Source organism: Trichomycterus rosablanca, chromosome 9 (assembly GCF_030014385.1).
Source record: "Trichomycterus rosablanca isolate fTriRos1 chromosome 9, fTriRos1.hap1, whole genome shotgun sequence".
NCBI lineage: Eukaryota > Metazoa > Chordata > Actinopteri > Siluriformes > Trichomycteridae > Trichomycterus > Trichomycterus rosablanca.
In genome coordinates, this window is record NC_085996.1 from 34,363,278 (window position 1) to 34,384,474 (window position 21,197).

The following is a 21,197-nucleotide window of genomic DNA, read 5'->3' on the forward strand; positions in this document are numbered from 1 at the left end:
ATAACAAAATTCTTTTTCCGCATATCACAGCTTGTTTCAAAGCTGGGGTCAGAGCGCAGGGTCAGATAGGGTTAAGGGCCTTGCTAAAGGGCCCAACAGTGGCTACATGGCAGAGCCTGAATTTGAATCTTCCGACTGATAGCTCAAAGCTCTACTCATTAGGCTACCACAGGCTCAGTGATATAATATATTATCATACATAATAATTGTAATATATTGTAAATATAAATATATAAGTATATAAAATAATTATAATATAATATAAATAATATAATATTAATAATAATATTAAAACTCATGTTTTTGGCAACAAAATCAAAATGACTTACATGACATTTGATATACAGTGTATCACAAAAGTGAGTACACCCCTCACATTTCTGCAGATATTTAAGTATATCTTTTCATGGGACAACACTGACAAAATGACACTTTGACACAATGAAAAGTAGTCTGTGTGCAGCTTATATAACAGTGTAAATTTATTCTTCCCTCAAAATAACTCAATATACAGCCATTAATGTCTAAACCACCGGCAACAAAAGTGAGTACACCCCTAAGAGACTACACCCCTAAATGTCCAAATTGAGCACTGCTTGTCATTTTCCCTCCAAAATGTCATGTGATTTGTTAGTGTTACTAGGTCTCAGGTGTGCATAGGGAGCAGGTGTGTTCAATTTAGTAGTACAGCTCTCACACTCTCTCATACTGGTCACTGAAAGTTCCAACATGGCACCTCATGGCAAAGAACTCTCTGAGGATCTTAAAAGACGAATTGTTGCGCTACATGAAGATGGCCAAGGCTACAAGAAGATTGCCAACACCCTGAAACTGAGCTGCAGCACAGTGGCCAAGATCATCCAGCGTTTTAAAAGAGCAGGGTCCACTCAGAACAGACCTCGCGTCGGTCGTCCAAAGAAGCTGAGTGCACGTGTTCAGCGTCACATCCAACTGCTGTCTTTGAAAGATAGGCGCAGGAGTGCTGTCAGCATTGCTGCAGAGATTGAAAAGGTGGGGGGTCAGCCTGTCAGTGCTCAGACCATACGCCGCACACTACATCAAATTGGTCTGCATGGCTGTCACCCCAGAAGGAAGCCTCTTCTGAAGTCTCTACACAAGAAAGCCCGCAAACAGTTTGCTGAAGACATGTCAACAAAGGACATGGATTACTGGAACCATGTCCTATGGTCTGATGAGACCAAGATTAATTTGTTTGGTTCAGATGGTCTCAAGCATGTGTGGCGGCAATCAGGTGAGGAGTACAAAGATAAGTGTGTCATGCCTACAGTCAAGCATGGTGGTGGGAATGCCATGGTCTGGGGCTGCATGAGTGCAGCAGGTGTTGGGGAGTTACATTTCATTGAGGGACACATGAACTCCAATATGTACTGTGAAATACTGAAGCAGAGCATGATCCCCTCCCTCCGGAAACTGGGTCGCAGGGCAGTGTTCCAGCATGATAATGACCCCAAACACACCTCTAAGACGACCACTGCTTTATTGAAGAGGCTGAGGGTAAAGGTGATGGACTGGCCAAGCATGTCTCCAGACCTAAACCCAAGAGAACATCTTTGGGGCATCCTCAAGCGGAAGGTGGAGGAGCGCAAAGTCTCGAATATCCGCCAGCTCCGTGATGTCGTCATGGAGGAGTGGAAAAGCATTCCAGTGGCAACCTGTGAAGCTCTGGTAAACTCCATGCCCAGGAGAGTTAAGGCAGTTCTGTGAAATAATGGTGGCCACACAAAATATTGACACTTCAGGAACTTTCACTTAGGGGTGTACTCACTTTTGTTGCCGGTGGTTTAGACATTAATGGCTGTATATTGAGTTATTTTAAGGGAAGAATAAATTTACACTGTTATATAAGCTGCACACAGACTACTTTTCATTGTGTCAAAGTGTCATTTTGTCAGTGTTGTCCCATGAAAAGATATACTTAAATATCTGCAGAAATGTGAGGGGTGTACTCACTTTTGTGATACACTGTATATATTTATTTATTATTTTTTTTTATTTTTTTTTCACTGTGTATGGAGGGCCACACCCCACTTTTTACCCCTAACCCTGAACAACAGCCAATCGTTGTTCATGCTGCCGCCCAGCCCAGTCAGAAGGCAGAGCTGAGATTCGATACGATGTATTCGAAACCCCAATTCTGGTGCGCTAGTGTACTTTACTGCTGCGCCACCTGAGCGGCCTATTTATTTTTATTTATTTATTTCATGACGTTTTAATACATCCACCCACACCATGGATCATAATCTTTTATTTGGAGCAAATAGGCTTAAATGAGCTTTAACAGAGCTTTTCCACCAGAACACTATGGCTGGCACGATACGACTGAAAATCTTTGATGCGACGTTCTGTTATTATTCTAATTTCTAATTGACTGGTATTAACTTGGTACAGGTACAGAGTCTGGCTACAACTGTTACCAGATTTACCAAGAATTCTGACCTGAGGTACTGGACTGATATCAGATAAGAATTGTCATGTTTTGTGATGTCATTCACCGACATATTTTATGCTCTCAATTAGGGATGAAAATGCCAAATTCTTTCTATTTTATTTCTTTTGTATCAAATACTTTATCCTGATCAGTGTCAGTACTGAGAAAAACCTTGGTCGCAAAGTAGGAATATCCTGGACAGGGGGCAAATCCATCTGACTTTCCCAGCCAAAGCCAATCTACTCTATGCAGACGCCTGGGTGACTGACAGCACAGTTAAGAATCGAACCTGGATCTCAGCGGTGGTGGTCTTGAATAATAGACCACTGCTCCACCTGAGCGCCCATAGCCAAATTCTTTTACAGATAACCAAGTGTTATTATATACGACAGATAACCGTTACTCAACAAGCTTAGACACGGCGACCCATTAAAGCATTAAACACAAACATGCTCTTTGTGCTTTTCATTTGACATGAAAACAATCACCTGGACTAATCTGATTACACTGTATAGTGTTGTCTGCAGCTGTGCTTATGAGTAAAACATTTGTGTTGCTCCAAATCACATTTAACAAGACCAAAACCAGAGCCAAACTGTCAAAATACTTTACTAAGATAAAGAAAAAGAAAAAGAAAAAAAGAACCAGAGCAATATTGAGTAGAACACATTGCAACAGCACCCTCTTTTGGACAAACACCAGATTAACTCATCTGAAGCAGAAATGCCAGACAGTTGAGACTCGAGCTCCTACACATAAACACACCAGATTAACCAACACTTCAGGTGGGAGCTCAAGTGGATCACAGACACAGCAGAGAGTTTTATGTCCGCCCCGATCTCTGTTTTAGATGAGCAGGTAAAAATAATTCAACAGTCTGTCTGGCATATAAAGTCAACGGCTCAATCACTGACCACAGAATTGGGTCCCAAAGTTTAATCAAGAGGCCTTGGCATGCTCACCAGGACAGCAAGGGAAAAAGCCTGTGTTACAACAAAAGACTAACAGGATAATCTGATGGTTTATTAATTTATTAAAATAGTACTATCATGTTTTATACTTTGGTTCTATTCATGACAGGTTACATGATTCAAGAATTCAACCGACATGGCCAATTTTGTATCTTCAATCCACCTAACATACATGTATTTGGACTGCGAAAGGAAACCCACACAGGCACTGGGAGAACATGCAAACTCCACACAGAAATGACCAGGAACGCCCCACCAGGGAATCAAACCAAGGACTTTCTCACTGTAAGGTTACAGCACTGCCCACTTAGACACCGTGCTGCTTTGGCATTTAGGAGATGCTTATATCCAAAGCGACTTACAGTACTGTGACAGTATGCTGTCTTAACAATTGAGGGTTAAGGACCTTGCTCAAGGGTCCAACAGTGACAACCTGGCAGTGGTGGGGCTTGAATCAGTGATGTTCTGATTACTAGTCCAGTACCTTAACCGCTAGGCTACAACTGCCCACAACACTCCATAACACATTCCACTCTTGATCAAAAAGCACAGGAAGGATCAACTGGAATAGGCAGGAAGGAATCTGGATAGGTCTGATTTCTGAGACAGTTCTATTGATTGACAAATCAAAACTGGAACCGTTTGGCCATATGGATAAACGGTTTCTCTGGCTGAAGAATGGCGAGGCTTATGAGCAGGAGAATACTATTGATCTAGGATTGATGTGGGTCACACACAATAGATTCAGACAGTATACAGACCCCTTGACTTTTTTGCACACATCATTGTGTTGTGGACTTGATTTTGAATATAAATTAATGCAGTTGCATTAAAAGTATTAGTGGTTTTATACCACAAGCGTATGAGCTAGTCCAGGATTAGTGTTAGGCATGTTACATGTTAATTGAAACAAACAGGCAAGCATTTTAAAATGACCATTGTGTACTTCTAATCATCCTAGAATTCCAATATCAGGTTTGCAGTGCTGTAGATATGTGAGATAAATGTTGGGTTAAACATAGTGCCTCAGTTCTCTCAGCTTCATGTCATGCCTATGTGGTATTCACACATGTTGCTGAGATTCTCGCATCTAGTTGCAGTTTCATGTATAAATAGCAGCTATTTCTTACACATACTGTGCACAGTTTATTCATGCTTAATGAATCCATTCAGTATGACACAGAGAAAGCAGTATGTAAGGACCTAAGTTTAACCCCCACCATGTTCTTGACGGTTTTCTTCCACTTCACAAGAACACGGCAGGTACTGGCAGCCCTAAATGAGTCGTCAATGAGTAAACAGGTGAGTAAACAATCTGATCAATGTGTTGGATTCTAACACAGAGTCGTATAGTACCGGTCCGTGGACCATTTATTACCGGGCTGCACAGAAAGAATAAATAATTAGAGATCGCTACATCAGCCATGAAAACACTGCTTTTGTTTCCAACACATGGGTGTTTATCGTCTCATATCACCCCCAGGTGGAAGCAACGTCTCATTGCAGTAAAAAAAAGCTCATTTGTGGGTCCCTTTGCCCCCGCCGGTCCATGGAATTATATTTTATATGAAACCAGTCTGTGGTGCAAAAAAGGTTAGGAAGCACTGGTGTATGGAGAGCCCCGCTATGCTCTATGGACATCGAATATCACAGCGGCTGTAGGAAGAGCCTCTGTAAACCTTCCCTCCTTCAATTTGTTTGTTTATTAGGACTTTAACGTCATGTTTTACACACTTTGGTTACATTCATGACAGAAACGGTAGTTACTCATTACACAAGGTTCATCACTTCACAAGTTTTAACGTCAAACAAGGTCATGGACAATTTAGTGTATCCAATTCACCTCACTTGCATGTTTTTGAACTGTGGGAGGAAACTGGAGCTCCTAGAGGAAACGCACACAGACACGGGGAGAACATGCACACAGGGAGAACTCTACACAGAAAGGACCCGGACCGCCTCACCTGGGGATCGAACCCAGGACCTTCTTGCTGTGAGGCGACAGTGCTACCCACAGAGCCACCGTGCCATCCCTCCTTTAAACACAATTAATTGTGTCTGTGGGTGCCTGGCCAGGTTGGTGGCTTTGCTAAGATTCAAACTTGAACATTAAAATCTGAGTCATTATAGAAGATGCATTCAGGGTAATTGGACACGACGTGTTAGCACAAGACTGCTGCATCACCTGAGCAACCGTGTTCTAATTCAAGCATAAATGTTGTAATAGTAACTGAAATGTAAACACCACAAAACTTTTAGCAGTGAACTGAGGACACAAAACACACACACACACACACACACACACACACACACACACACACAGTTACCCTAATATACACAGGTTTACAGCACTGGTAAGTAACCACCCGGCAAAAAAGGGAACTGAGGCTGTTCCTGCACTGTTCGAGTTCTTAAAATCTTTCATAAATTCCACCCAGCCATGACAAGGTTATTCCACTAATTATTTTTGTTTTTATAGATTCAGCCAGTATTAAACGCATTAGCAGTCTGTCAGCACAGATTGTTACTTCACGTCTACATTGCATGATGAGTAAATGATTCAGATGCATCTGTATCAGACCATGTGGTTTATTTCTCCCAGTTGTAACATGAAGTGTGTGAACATTGCTCAAGATCAGATGAGCTGTTATCCTTCGCAGGTACAGACAGTGTTTTTTTCCAGGACTATGACTAGAAAGAGCACACTTACTCATAATTTGAAGTAAAACACAGGGTATGTGGTTCCTGTTTTCTGGAAATGTAGCTCTGTCATGTCTGACACCGGACCAGTTATAAAGACATGCCAAGGTCTAGATCTTTATTCTTAAGGTTTAATTATGTGAATTGCTAAAGCAATTAGTTACATCTTTATACTTACAGTCAATCATGTCTTTATGTAGACGCCCAACCAACTGATAGCACCACTAGGGATTTGCACCCTTAATCCCAGCGCTGGTAGGCCAGCAGAATTTACCGCTGTGCCACCCGAAAATATATTTTTCCTAAATAATGTTTTGTTTTAAACTTATGCTAATAATATCAATCCCTATTTTATTCTTTGTCCTTTCTTCGTAGAAACAATTCAAGTAAAACAAGTAAAACAATTAGAAATTGTACTAACAAGTATTACAATGTCAATTACCAAAAACAACACTATGAAAATAATAATATACCACCACTTTATCTCGGTCAGGGTTGCGGTAGTTCCAGTATGCCTGGAATCACTGGGCACACTGCAGTAACACAACCCAGACAGGACGGCAATACATTGAGGCTATCCCCCCACTCAGACAATGCCAACCATGTCTGTATGTTGATGCCTGACCCATTGATAGCACTGCTGTACCACCCATGTGGCATAAGAATTATTGTTATGGCAAAAGAACGAATACTTATATATAGTATTAAATAATTAAATGAAATTCAGTACATAAGACATGCAGAAAAGGGGATTAGATACTTTTAATATGTAAGAGTGTGTGTGTTGCACTACAATAGATTGTTTGTTTATTAGGATTTTAACATCATGTTTTACACTTGGGTTACATTCATGACAGGAACGGTAGTTACTCATTACACAAGATTCATCAGTTCACACAAGGTTATATCAAACACAGTCTTGGACAAATTACTGTCTCCAATTCACCTCACTTGAACGTCTTTTAACTGTGAGAGGAAACAAGAGCACTCGGAGGAAACCCACGCAGACACGGCGAGAACATGCAAACTCCACACAGAAAGGACCCGGACTGCCCCCACCTGGGGACCAAACCCAGGACCTTCTTGCTGTGAGGCGACAGTGCTGCACACTTAGGCACCGTGCCGTCCCCACTACAATAGATTGCCGCCCTGTTCTGGGGTATTTGAGTGTGTGAGAGGCCCATTGTTTAAGTGGTGCTGGACTCAATGCAGCACTAATCAGTATAAAACAGTGTATAAAAAATAAATACATGAATACATGACTGAACAAAATAAATCAGCAAACATGAATGAAAATGTGATGTAAAAATACCAACCAGTTAATTATACAGTTCTGTGTTTTTGCTGTTGCATACCAGTTAGTAAGCATCATTACTCACGGCTGTAAGTGAGTATGAGTGTGTGATTACTTGAAATGGAATCGCAACATTTCGATGTGTATGGTCTCATTGCGCCTAGTATAAAGGTAAAATTACACTACACTAAAATCAAGAAAAGCTTTAATATAGTGACTGCATCTCAGTTTGTGATTAGCATGCTCAGTAATGGAAACTGACTGTAAAATCTACATTCTGGATGCTGAACTGGTTCTGACTGTGGTCCTACTGTTTTTTATTACTGCCATGTTTGCTGTGTTACACTGTTTATAATAAAGCATAATAACTTGTTGATATAAAAGTCTGTGATGCGTTTTCTATTTTTATGGGATGCTATAAGCTTGTCGGTTATGATTTAACCAGTAAATTAGTAAATACTAGAAAAGTTATAGTATTAAAAAGGTTCAAATCTAGCTGCTACTTGAGCTGGTTTGTAACGTCTACAGAACAGTGCAGGACCAGTTGTCTGAAACAACTGTCACCAGCTGTTGTCCACTGACCCGCACATGTGCACACAATATTCTTTCAAGCGTGTAAAAGCAAACCCAGTCTAGCTTTAAATGTCAGAAAACTGTAACAGAACCAAACAATTCTTGGACACATGCATGCAAAAGACTAAACAGTTTTGATAAGCAAAGTTATTGTTTCTTCCTAATAAAACCCCTATGCTCCCAAGGAATGCACTGCATTCAAAGTGCACTTCATTCTGAGTCTTAAAAAGAGAGTAAAAATGAAAAGGAAAGGTAAAATATTATCAAAACAACACCCAGAAATCCCCAGCAGTCCTACCTTTCACACAGGTCATGGCTTGTACTGTCTTCTGTAAGCACGTGTCAGGATCTGTCAACCACACAGTGCGCCATATTCAACCACCCGTACTCAGACTTCTCTACTGCACTGATTCCTTCACTTATCAGCTCTCTTTCTCACACTCCGACTCACTCACAAGTTCTCTCTCTCTCTCTCTCTCTCTCTCTCTCCCCCCCCCCATGCTGCATTGTTTATCACTTACTAGTCACACATCACATCACATCCACAGTGTGACATCCAGCCAACTCAGGAACTACAGCACACGCTTCATACTTCGCTATTTTTTGTTTACGTGGGATCAAATTAGCTTGATTCCGTTATCAGGATGCACACATAAATGTGTCTGTGTGAGGTGGGGGGTTCCTCACTTGGGCCAAGAACACTATGATATAGCAGAATCACTTGATCCTATACGTAAAGTCTGCACACTCGAGCACATCCACTAACAGCACTGCACTTTTCAACTACAGTAACGAATGAACTAATCAGTGCTCTGCTTTCACAGAGCTTCCCACAGAGCTAAACTAAGTTTGGGAGGGGGGCTTTCCAGCCTCTCCACTGGAAAGGGTTCTGATAAGACTTTGAAGTATGTCTGTGGGAATTTGTGCCCATTTAGTCAAAACAGCATTTATATGTCTGGGCACTGATGTTGATCAATAAAGCCACAACTGATGTTCCAGTTCATTCCAAAGCTGTTCAGTGGGGTTAAGGAGAGGTTATTCACTCCTCATGGAGGCACCGTGACCAGCCGGCAGAGGCTGCATTTGCAGCAGCATTGACGGACATTGGCAACGTATCCCCCTTTAGGGAAAACCCACTGTACCTGTTGGACGTCCAGCCAGGTCAATAGTACTCAACATGTGTGGCCTTTAACTCAATGGTGGGCTACTGTACACCACACTGTTTGTGCCACCAGCATATGTTCTTCATTTCATGCTAATTACCAGGTGTGAGGTGTGTGAGGTGTGTGTGTGTGTGTGCATGTGTAAAACCACATGTACACAGTGTGGTACCACTTGGAATAACCAACAGTCTGTTATCCTGTTAAGTCAGATCTTAAATCTTGGGGGCATAAACAGTCCATCGAGAGATGGTGCCCGGGTTGAATTGAATGTAAAAATGAACACTTAATGTGAAGTTGTGCAGACCACTCCCAACCTCCAGAAACGTAGCTGGAACTTTCTGGGTTCAGTCTCAACTTAAATAAACCAACACAGTAAAGAAGTGCATTACAGTCTACAGTTAGCCTTTCAGATGTCTTCGTGCTCTTCAAATGAGTGGAAAAGAAGCATCCAGATTAGCAGTGTGAAGTGGAAAGCCTGGATATGTCATACTATGGTGGTCTATTAGTGCCCTTAACATGGGCAAATCATCTATTTGTAAAGAGTACCACTGCCACTGAAAAATATATAAACATTTAAAAGCAGCTTAAGATGCCAAAGATCAACCAATAAACAATAATGCTGTTGGTTAAAATGTCATTTAAATTCATTTCCAACCCCTGCTGCTTGGTTACGGTTTGTGCAAAAAAAAGGACTGATTAGAAACCTGTCGAGTGTGCATGTGCCAGTTATGCCAGAGTATCTAGGTTCTAGGACTAAACAGTGCCACACAGACCAAGCACTGCCACCACAGCCAATCAGCACTGTCAAACCTTCTCAGTCACTAATGCCATTATGAACTAACACAAATTCAGCACTGCCACAAACATGGCACAGTCAGACTAACAACACTGCCACACCACAACGATAAAATAAAACTTCATGTAGACTTGGTATTTCCATAAATAATTGCCATTATTATAAATAAACTTAGTAACGCCTGAGAGAATACAGACCTGGCACTGCCAGACAAACTAGTCAGTCCTAGGAAGGATCAACGCTGCCAGTGGAACAAACAATAGTCTAGCACACTTCCATAAAAGCTGGTTAAAAAAAAACATCCTGTCGCTCAGCAACAGACCCTCTTAAATTATGGGCCTACAACCACAGTCTGACAACTTGTAATTACAGACTGTTGTTAAAAGAGACACATTTAGGGCACTTTAACCAGGCTTTATTGGTGTGTATTGGTGCCAGGGATATAAATACATGTTGTAAATTTAGTACTGCAAGTAGTTATAAGTAGTCAGGTTGTATTTATTTTACATGAAGTAGAATTTAAAGGTAATATTTTCTATTTATAGATAAAGTATTTCTGGAAGTGGGGTTTGTAATTTGATTGGTGTAGTATGGTTACCACAGAGCACCAAAGTACTGAGTATCAGCTTAATGTTTGGCACGCCACTCCCAATTCCAAATATCTATATTTTTTAAAACTACAGCTGTTTCTGAAAACATAAAGATACACCGATCAGCCATAACATTAAAACCACCTCCATGTTTCTACACTCACTGTCCATTTTATCAGCTCCACTTACCATATAGAAGCACTTTGTAGTTCTACAATTACTGACTGTAGTCCATCTGTTTCTCTACATACAGTCTACAGTTTAAAAGCATCAGTATTCTTCCAGTCTCGCTTTTTATTGTCCTGCTCTAACAACAACAACAAACCACAGAGAAGTCCAGTCTGGACAGTTGTGGTCTTTCTTTGGAGACAGATTTTTTTACATAGAAAGATCCTTTCCATTTCCTTCATCCTTATTCTGCCAAGTACCAGTCTGTGTCTTAAAACAAAAATAAAGCAGTCCTGCCAAGTATCTATCTTCACCATGGAATAAAAATATATTTAACAATGTTTTATGATATTTGTAAGCCACTGTTGCAGTCATATAATTCAACTGATGGGAACAGAGAGCATTTTTTAAAAATTGACAGTGAGGTAATTATCTCATCATACATCGTGACTGAGTAAACCGTCAACTCCTTATTTTAACCTACACCGATCAGCCATAACATTAAAACCACCTCCTGGTTTCTACACTCACTGTCCATTTTATCAGCTCCACTTACCATATAGAAGCACTTTGTAGTTCTACAATTACTGAATGTAGTCCATCTGTTTCTTTACATATTTTTTTTAACTGCTTTTACACTGTTCTTTAATGGTCAGGACCCCCACAGGACCACTACAGTGCAGGTATTATTTAGGTGGTGGATCATTCTCAGCACTGCAGTGATACTGACATGGTGGTGGTGTGTTAGTGTGTGTGTGACAGTGATTTTTTAAACACCTCACTGTCACTGCTGGACTGAGAATAGTCCACCAACCAAAAATATCCAGCCAACAGCGCCCTGTGGGCAGCGTCCTGTGATCACTGATGAAGGTCTAGAAGATGACCAACTCAAACAGCAGCAATAGATGAGCGATCGTCTCTGACTTTACATCTACAAGGTGGACCAACTAGGTAGGAGTGTCTAATAGAGTGGACAGTGAGTGGACACGGTGTTTAAAAACTCCAGCAGTGCTGCTGTGTCTGCTCCACTCATACCAGCACATCACACACTAACACACCACCACCATATCAGTGTCACTGCAGTGCTGAGAATCATCCACCACCTAAATAATACCTGCCCTGTAGTGGTCCTGGGAGAGTCCTGACCATTGAAGAACAGAATGAAAGGGGGCTAACAAAGCATGCAGAGAAACAGATGAACTACAGTCAGTAACTGTAAAATGGACAGTGAGGGTAGAAACAAGGAGGTGGTCATAATGTCATGCCTGATCGGTGTATAGACCTATTGATCTATAGGTCTCAGATCACAGGTCTGGCATTGAGCCAAAGGATGTTAAAATGACATTAAAGTGTCATCAGAATTTTTTGTTGTTTTTTTGTAAAGGAAAGTAAAAGAAAATACTCTTCACTCTTCACATCACGCTACTATTACTATGTCTAGCTTACCAAAACACATTGAAGTAACTTGGAAAACTGAAATGAATGAATAAGCAAAACCGTGAGCAAATACCCAAAAAGCTGGATTTCACACTAAGCAAATACAAACGCTAGTAAAAAAGCCAGGATGAAAAGGAACATTTGTCGTAACTGATTTATTACTTCCTATAAAGTATTAAACGTAATTGCCTTGCACCTTCAACAACTGCTCAAGTACCTTAAAGCTCCCAAATGCTAAAAACAACCAAGCTGCAGTGCAAAAGGTGTGAGGTGAAGTGTCAAAAAGGTTACGGGTGAACGATCATAAATCGAACTGCACTAAGATTAACTCATAAGGCATGCAACTGGGTCACAGCTCAGCCTCCCAACCACGATCAACAAAGACCTGGTACGAGCTCTTATTACAGGCAGAGTAAAGTTACTGCCTAAACACAAAACCAATCACACGTACAGCAAGGAGAAAAATTCAGCGTGGAATATTTGTCCACATAGACAGATGAGAACCATGAGCAAATACTATTTCTTCACTTATTTATGTAAACATACTGGCTCATTGTGCCCGATGTTTGGTTTGCTTTCAATCTATGAATGGATTGAGTTAAAAACAGTAGCTAACAATGACATGCTCTTAAAATAAAAAAAATCTTTAGACCAATCGTACTTACATAAAGTGTACGTTTCTCAAACGCAAATCACAACTTACAAACTATTCTTTACTTTGCCTACTTAACAAAAATACACAATAGCCTCATATTCTGTACTCTTCAGCACATCCCAGGTTCCTGATCACAGTCCTGCAGCTCAGTCCAACATAAAGTTACTGCAGCTGCTGTAAACAAGGCAGCACTTCCTTCATTGGCATGCGTTTACACGCTCACATCGCCACCAGTTGGTGACATCCCCCATTTCCGCAGACACATCTAAAGCTGTTTCATCAGAGTCTGATACCCTGGTACGCAGTGACCACTGCAAAAGCAAAGCTTCTTCCGAGTTTAGAAAGACCCGCCCCGCCTTGTCCACACACAGATAACAGGCACGGTGGCTAAGTGGGTAGCACTGTCGCCTCACAGCAAGAAGGTCCTGGGTTCGATCCCCAGGTGGGGTGGTCCGGGTCCTTTCTGTGCAGTTTGCATGTTCTCCCCGTGTCTGTGTGGGTTTCCTCCGGGTGCTCCGGTTTCCTCCTACAGTCCAACGACATGCTGTCAGGCTAATTGGAGACACCGAATTGTCTTATAGGTACATAGGTACCTTGCTAGGATGCATAAACCATTGCATTGTAGTGCTGGTACCAAGCCCGGATAAATAGGAAGGGTTGTGTCAAATCAATAATGCGGATCACGATCCGTCGGCAACCCCTAACGGGAGCAGCCGAGGAAATAGATAGAGAGTAAAAGGTTGCCTGGAAACATTATATATGCTAAGCTATGGTCAGTGTATGAAATCTTACCCCCTACATCATGCAGTTGATGACAGATTGTTTGGTTGATAAATGTTTTAAAGAATTGCTGATAACTGCCATATCTGCAACCACTGTACCACTTTACACCCACAAAGTACTATATCATGATGTATACTGTTACATTATACAATCTAAACGAACTGTGATTGAACATTTTGCCTTCAAATAGCCAATTGTATTAGAATGATCTTAACATTTCAGCATTATATTTTTTGCCCTGATATCTCACTACAGACTTCTAAACTAGTGCATTCAGATAAACCAGAAATTGCAGTACAATTTCCATATGGATGCAAATTCACTGTTACATCAGATTGCATGATGACACACGGATGGCAGAGAGAAACTTCAGATCTATAACTGTAACTTCAGAACACTATAACTGAACCAGTCTTCAGAGTTTTGTGTACATTTACATCTACTCTATAAGTTTTATGGAAAGCAACTTCCAAATAAAGCAAAGTTCTAACAAAGCAAAGACCTGGTAAAAGAACTAAAATTGTGGCGACTAAAAAAATCCCAAAGATTCCAAGTTAAAAACAACTGCAAGAATTGCAGAAAGAGAAAAATGAGCCAGAAGTACAACAACTCATCAAATCAGTTCAACTGCACATGCAGTAATTTCTCACCTATATAGTGCTGGGGTTGATACACCCAATCATCTTCGTCCTCTTGCTTTTGACCAGCCGTGCGCGAGAGCGTGCTCAGGTCGTTGTGGCTGCGAAACAGTTTGCGAGTCTGGCGCGAGAGGGAGGATCCGCTCAGCCAACTGAGGGCGCGGGACACCGAGGCGGCTTTTTCCTTCTTCTCCCTCTCTTTGCCCGAAGACCTCGAGTGCTTCTCTTTCCGCATACTCCCCGCAAAATGGGGAGAGCACCGGAGAAAGGGTTATACAGCGACGAGACGAAGGTTAAGCCACCTGATCTTGGAGACGCATAGTCAGTCTTTAGAAGATCGAAGAGCCTCAGGAAATTTTCGAAACTTTTATATCCAGCTTAATCCTTCAAAAGCTGAATCCTTGAATGCTGGGATGGACTGGCACACTGTTTAAGATATTTTTACAACTTACTAAAGGTAAATACTAAAGGTTTTTACCTTAGTTTCTTCTGGTACAGGCAACCCTGATAAAAAAAAAATAAAGCGGTTGATGAAGATGAATTAATTCATTTTTAAATAACAAAATGCAACCCGAAATTCCCAAATCAATGCTGGCCCAGACACCGAAGAGAAAAATTCCCAAAAGATACTTCCAAACCGTACGTCTGATAGATAAACATGAGAGAATAATCCCTGTCCATCCCAGTCCTGTCAAACTGGAATTAAAAGATCCCAGAACAAAGGGAATCCCATAAGGTGCAATTATCAAAGGCAGCAAGGCAAAATGGAAAAAGAAGGCAGGTCGTCCCTTCTGCTCTTTTTATTCTACTGGGAGCAAAGAAAAGACTCCCAACACAGCCAAACCACAGCTTAGTCTGGATTTGGGTGTAGTCCTTTGCCTACCAGGTTCAGTTGACTTGAAGCTTATCCAAAAAGAAGATCTGAAAGAAACCATTCTGCATTTGTTTGGGCATGAGGGCACATTTCCAAGCCTTCAGGTTCCACAAAGGTAAGGTACAAAGTCCTCCTATCACAGCACATGACATGCCTCTCCATGCCTGGGTGTGGGCATCTTCTGAATAAAAAATATCCAAAGTAGATGAATAAAAACCAGGTGTTTCGTTCCTCTGTAGTTTCTTCTTCTGTTTCAAAGCCAGACGGAGCGGTCGATGCTTGTACTGACAGGTCAAAGCACCTGAGTTTAAGTTGCTGGAAGCACTCGACTTGCCTATCAAACTTCTGTTATTGTCCGCGAGCTGCTCACCTGACGCCAGGCTAGGCACGCACAGCTTGTTTGGAGTGAAGTCTTGGCTGCGTTTGACAGATCTCAGTTGAAGGCTAGAGGCTAGTGAGCGCTGCTCCACTGAAACACGCTGGAAAGCCGTGGTTCAGATTACAAACACAGCAGCTACTGAAACATAAGCCAAGTTTCAACCCCCAACTACACACTCGCTCTTCTCCCCGATCTCCTCCTCTCTGATCTTTGCTCCTCCTCTCCAGCAACATGGCAACGACTCCTCCTACCAACCCCTCAAAGCTTCCTTGTTCCTCTTCTCCACCCAGGTGAGAGGCTAAAGTGCTGCACAGACAAAAAGGTGCAATCCAGAAGAACTGCCCGTTTATGGCCTTAAATAACCTGTTAGACTTTGAATCATGCAAGATAAACAAGAACAGACTTAACAGAAAGGACTGAAAGAACTCATATACCAAATCATAAACCAAAGAGAAGTGTTCATAGGAAACCAAGAGAATGACTAAAATGGCTCCTGAATGGGGAATTTTGAGCACGAGAAAACAGGAACTGCGCTACTACAATCATGTAGTAGTACCACAGGTTTGAGTTGTGGGTTGAAGTTGGTTTTGGTACCATAGGAGGTCTAAAGGTTCTGGTACACATGACAAAAAGACAGACATGCTAAAAGACAGAAAGAAAAGAGAAAGAAAGAAAGCATGAGACTACCCACCTCCCCAAAAAAAGCAGTAGTAGGTTCTCGAGTTTAATCCTGAGCTCTGTTTACTGTTTTTCTTTTTTGCTTTTTTCCTTTTGCATTCTTCCCTTTTGTCTCCATATCAGATACAACTGACCCTACGTCACATGCATGACTCCCACGCACACAAATCCTCAGGTACATGTACAGCCACAGACTATTCTTTTTCACTGGACTATAGCAATTCTTACAAAAAGCCCTAAAGTCTAAAGAGCATCTTTGCTCCTTGTATTCCTCGATTAGACTGCAGGAACTGTTGTTGTAACAGCAAGTAGGGATGTGTGATATGACTAAAAAACTTATGACTAAACTTAAAGTACAATGGCAGGCCACCGCCCGTATTATAGCTTATATTGTTTATGTTATTTTAAAAACACAAAATACTGTAGTTCTGATACATTCTGACTAATTACAGTGTTTATATTTTGTATTTTTACAAGGCTGTATTTGTATTAATATGTTTGTTTGATATTATTTATATTAAACAAACCAGCAGAATTTCACAATCACATTTCTGCTGTTTTACTTCAAATAAATGAGCATAAAAAAATTTAAATGCAACACTGTGGTTGTTTGTATTTTGTCCTGTCTTGCTTTGCCACCTGTACTGCAAAACCTTAATAAAGAGAATGTTTAAAAAATGAAAGCGCACAGTAAATAGCAGCACCGCGACCTAGATCACACAGCAGCATAAAATCATAACCGCTGCTTACCTGAGCTTCTCTTCTTCAAATTGAGAACATATATCCTATATCCAAGTGTTGTTTCATTAGGGATATAATCGACTTTTTTTTCTTGGAGGCCATATATATATATATATATATATTTTTTTTTTTTTTTTTTTTTGCATTACACTGCCCAGCCCTATCAGCAAGTGACTCTCATCTCACCATTACTCCCTCAGACTTTGTTTCTGTAGTGTCCAACTAGACTTAAACTAGCCAGACTAGGCATAAATATAGTTTACCCTGGTTAAAAGTGCTCTGCAATGACCAGTACTTGTATCTCAGCTAATATGAACGCCAATCAGACAAAATAAACTTAATTTAGGCTCTTTATCAATTTTGACACCAGAAAGTACCAGTTCATGTTATAAAATAGACTTTCTTATTGTCTCGCGATCTGCTAAAAATAAAAAAATAAACATCATCTGTTTGTGGGTGTGTCAGTGCTTGTTTCTAAATACTTTCTCAGTCATTGGTGGTGTGAGGGCCACTCCCTGCAGCGAGAGGTGAGAGGTCTGGGTTAGGGTCTCGCTAAAGCTGCAGCAGAATCTATTCCCAACTTTACATCCCGTCATACCAAACATGCCAAGAGTTAATGGGATATTTAAAGGCAGAACTGAGAACTTGCACTAGCATGTGTGTGAAAGGAAATGAGGTTCGTTGCTGGTATAGGTTTCTACCCTCGGTCACAGCAGTATGGGAGATATAACATAATGTAATTTTTAAGTATTGGCTAAAGGTGCTCTGAATGACTTTTTTACAGTGAACTGTCTGATTCTGCATATGTAAACATATAAAATTCTATAGAAATAACCATACACATAATTAGGCCATCGGCCTAATCATTAAACATCATCTCTTCCTCGTCAGTGACTGTTTCTGACACCATGGAAGTATATTATCTCATCCTTACTCATACTGACAAATAAAAACCCTCATACCCTCATAAAACCACACAAACAGTGACACCAAACCTTTGTCCTAAACAGCCCTGTTAAAAATTCACCAGAGCTCAGAGCTGAGCGGCCACTACTAAAAGCCAGAGCCAGTGATAGCTCAGTGGTTAAGGTACTGGACTAGTAAGCAGAAGGTTGCCGGTTCAAGTCCCGCCACCACCAAGTTGCCACTGTTGGGTCCCTAAGCAAGGCCCTTAACCCTCAATTGCTCATTGTGTAAGTCGCTTTGGATAAAAGCGTCTGCTAAATGCTGAAAATGTAAATGTAAAAGGAACAAAAACATGAGCGATATGACTAGATTTCTTAATCTCAACCCTTTAAACAACAGTCATCCTGAATACAGGTGGGTATAAGGCAAAAATAAAACTAAACTAAAGTTAACGACAGGTATTTTTTACAACCGGGGGCTGGTAATAGAGGTTAATCAATAAAACAGTCAGGGAGTAAAGTTAATGAATACACGACTCCCGCCAAGTGTTAAGCTCTCTCACATTAGCAGGTCACTCTTTGTTTAGTCATGTGCGTTCAAACCTATCTTGATCAAGAATCTTGTGGGAGGATGTGCTTTGAGATGCAGCCAGAGCATAAGCATGCACAAGTAAAACTTACTAGTAAACACTATAGAGAGCCATGGTTTTGTATGAACATGTAAGACAAGCAAGGACGCATGAAGGCAGATTTGATCCTTACATGACCTAAACATGTTTGTAATTACCGGTGTACCAGATCAGGCGCTCAGGTGGCACAGCGGTAAAATGCACTAGCCCACTACCACTGAGATCCAGGAGTACAATTTCAGCTGTGCATAGGCTGATTGAGTGCCTATACAGACATGATTGGCTATGTGTTTTGGGTATGGGATGGCCAAACAGCCTAGCCAATTGGAGGTGCATTGATCAGTATGCTCTCAGTGCCGGTCCCAAATCTGGATATAAATAAGGAAAGTTGCATCATTTACATTTTCAGCATTTAGCAGCAGCTTTTATCCAAAGCGACTTACAGTACTGTGACAGTATACAGTCTAAGCAACTGAGGGTTAAAAGCCTTGCTCAAGGGCCCAACAGTGGCAACCTGACAGTGGTGGGGTTTGAACCAGTGATCTTTTGCTTACTAGTCCAGTACCTTAACCACTTGGCTACATCGTCCCTAAATCAGTGCTACAGCACACAAGCCTGTACATTTACATTTTTGCCATTTAGCAGACGCTTTTATTCAAAGCGACTTACTGTCCAAGCAATTGAGGGTGAAGGGTCTTGCTCAAGAGCCCAACAGTGGCAACCTTGCAGTGGTCTGGTTTGAACCATCAACCCTCTGTTTTCTAGTCCAGTACCTTCACCGCTGGGCTACAACTGTACAGGCCGGCACCCCAGATGGGACTTACAGTACACAGAAGTTACTTACAGTACACAGTCTAAGCAACTGAGGGCTAAGGGCCTTGCTCAAGTGCCCAACAGTGGCAACCTGGCGACCTTTTGCTTACTAGTCCAGTACCTTAACCGGTAGGCTACTGGAAGGGCCCTCAGAAGGGCATTCGGTGCAAAAACGGTGCCAAATCAGGTATGCAGACCAGGATGATCTGCTGCAGCGACCCCTAAATATAGCAGCAGCTTATTCAATTATCACATTTTTTTTTTATTTCAGGTCTACTTCTATAACATGCGTAACATACCACAATGTGTTCTCCATGCTGTACTCTAATTAGTTTTCCAAAAATAACTATGACAACTATTGTGAAGAACCAGAGCTGGACTTTTGTTTTCCATATAGGAAAATCTTTAGGTCAGATCACCCGACAGTGGCTCTCTAAAAAGCCTACACTCATTTTTAAAACTGGTTACTGCTGCTCCTGGCTACTGCTGTAATCAACACTGTTGAGGAAGAGAGAAACAGAAATGGTAGAAAGAAAAAACTGTGTGACCAACCGTTCTGGTCCCACATTGTAAAGAGTTTTATGCACACATAACTTTTAGTGTGTATGGAAAGTCTGAAAATAGGCAAATGTGTTATGATCCTGCAGTAAAGTGGGTGTATGTGTAATCAGATAAAACGGTGTGAGAGATTGTGTGGATTTTGTGAAACAGAGTATAATTAAAGTGTTTGCTTCAGTAAAGACAGGCTCTAAATTTAAGGTTTCAAGAGAAGAAACTGAAACTGTCCCAAATTACTACACAGTCTATTTAAAAAAGGCATGCAACGATTTAGTGAATCAGTGACTCAGTGAATCAGTACATGGGTATCACAGACCTGAAAACCACATGCTGGTTAAACTAGTAAATACACATATACACATAAAATCAATTCTAACCTGTTATATGTCTTGTTAATGTTGTTAAAGGATAAAAAAAAACAATACTTGCTGGACTGGGCAGTACGTTCTTTCTGAGATTTGTAGACATGAATATGTCATGAAACATTTGGTTCAAATCTGGGTACAGTTGTTTGTTTATAATTTGTTTATCAGGATTTGAAAGTCATGTTTTACACTTTGGATACACTCATGACAGGAACGGTAGTTACTCTATGTAGGGCTGTTGTAGCCTAGTGGTTAAGGTACTGGCCTAGTAATCAAAGAGTTGCTGGTTCAAGCCCCACCACTGCCAGGTTGCCACTGTTGGGCTCTTGAGCAAGGTCCTTAACCCTCAATTGCTTAGACAGTATACTCTCACAGTACTGTAAGTCGCTTTGGATAAAAGCGTCTGCTAAATGCTGAAAATGTAAATGTACTCAATACACAAGGTACATCAGTTCACAAGGTTGTATCAAACACAGTCATGGACAATTTAGTGTCTCCAATTCACCTCACTTGCATGTCTTTGGACTGTGGGAGGAAACCGGAGCACCCGCAGGAAACCCTTTATGGACACGTTGAGAACATGCAAACTCCACACAGAAAGGACCCAGACCGCCCCACCTGTGGATCGAAGCCAGGACCTTCTTGCTGTGAGGCGACAGTGCTACCCACTTAGCCATCGTGCCGCCCCTGGGTACATTTAAACAGAATATGGAGCAATTTCATGTGGTCATGTGGTGTTGGGTAGGGTTTGCCAACAACACAGATTTCGCAGACATCACTGCATTGTCTTGGGGTGTCAAAAGGCAGAATTCAAGGCAGAATTCAAGACTGTGGGGGGGGGCAATCATGACAGCCCCAGTTAGTTAGGATTGTACTAGTGTAATAATATTTAAGTGTAATAGATATTATAATACCACTTTTAATTAACTGCAATGCACCATTGCTACTATTATAACTTTTTATACTTTCCTCCTTATCCTCTGATTCCAGCTACTGTTGGACCCTTGAACAAGGTCCTTAATCCTGTCTGCTCTAGGG

At 41.2% G+C, this 21,197-nt stretch overlaps 1 protein-coding gene across 1 annotated transcript in view; it reads right to left on the reverse strand.

The window, feature by feature from the left end:
* The window catches only part of nhsl1b (NHS-like 1b), a 64,108-nt gene extending 49,656 nt beyond the window's left edge, over positions 1-14,452 (reverse strand). Inside the window, exon 1 of the mRNA XM_063002528.1 lies at positions 14,230-14,452. Coding sequence (XP_062858598.1) covers positions 14,230-14,452 — 223 coding nt within the window. The remainder of the gene's footprint in view (positions 1-14,229) is intronic.
* Positions 14,453-21,197: the final 6,745 nt, after the last annotated feature.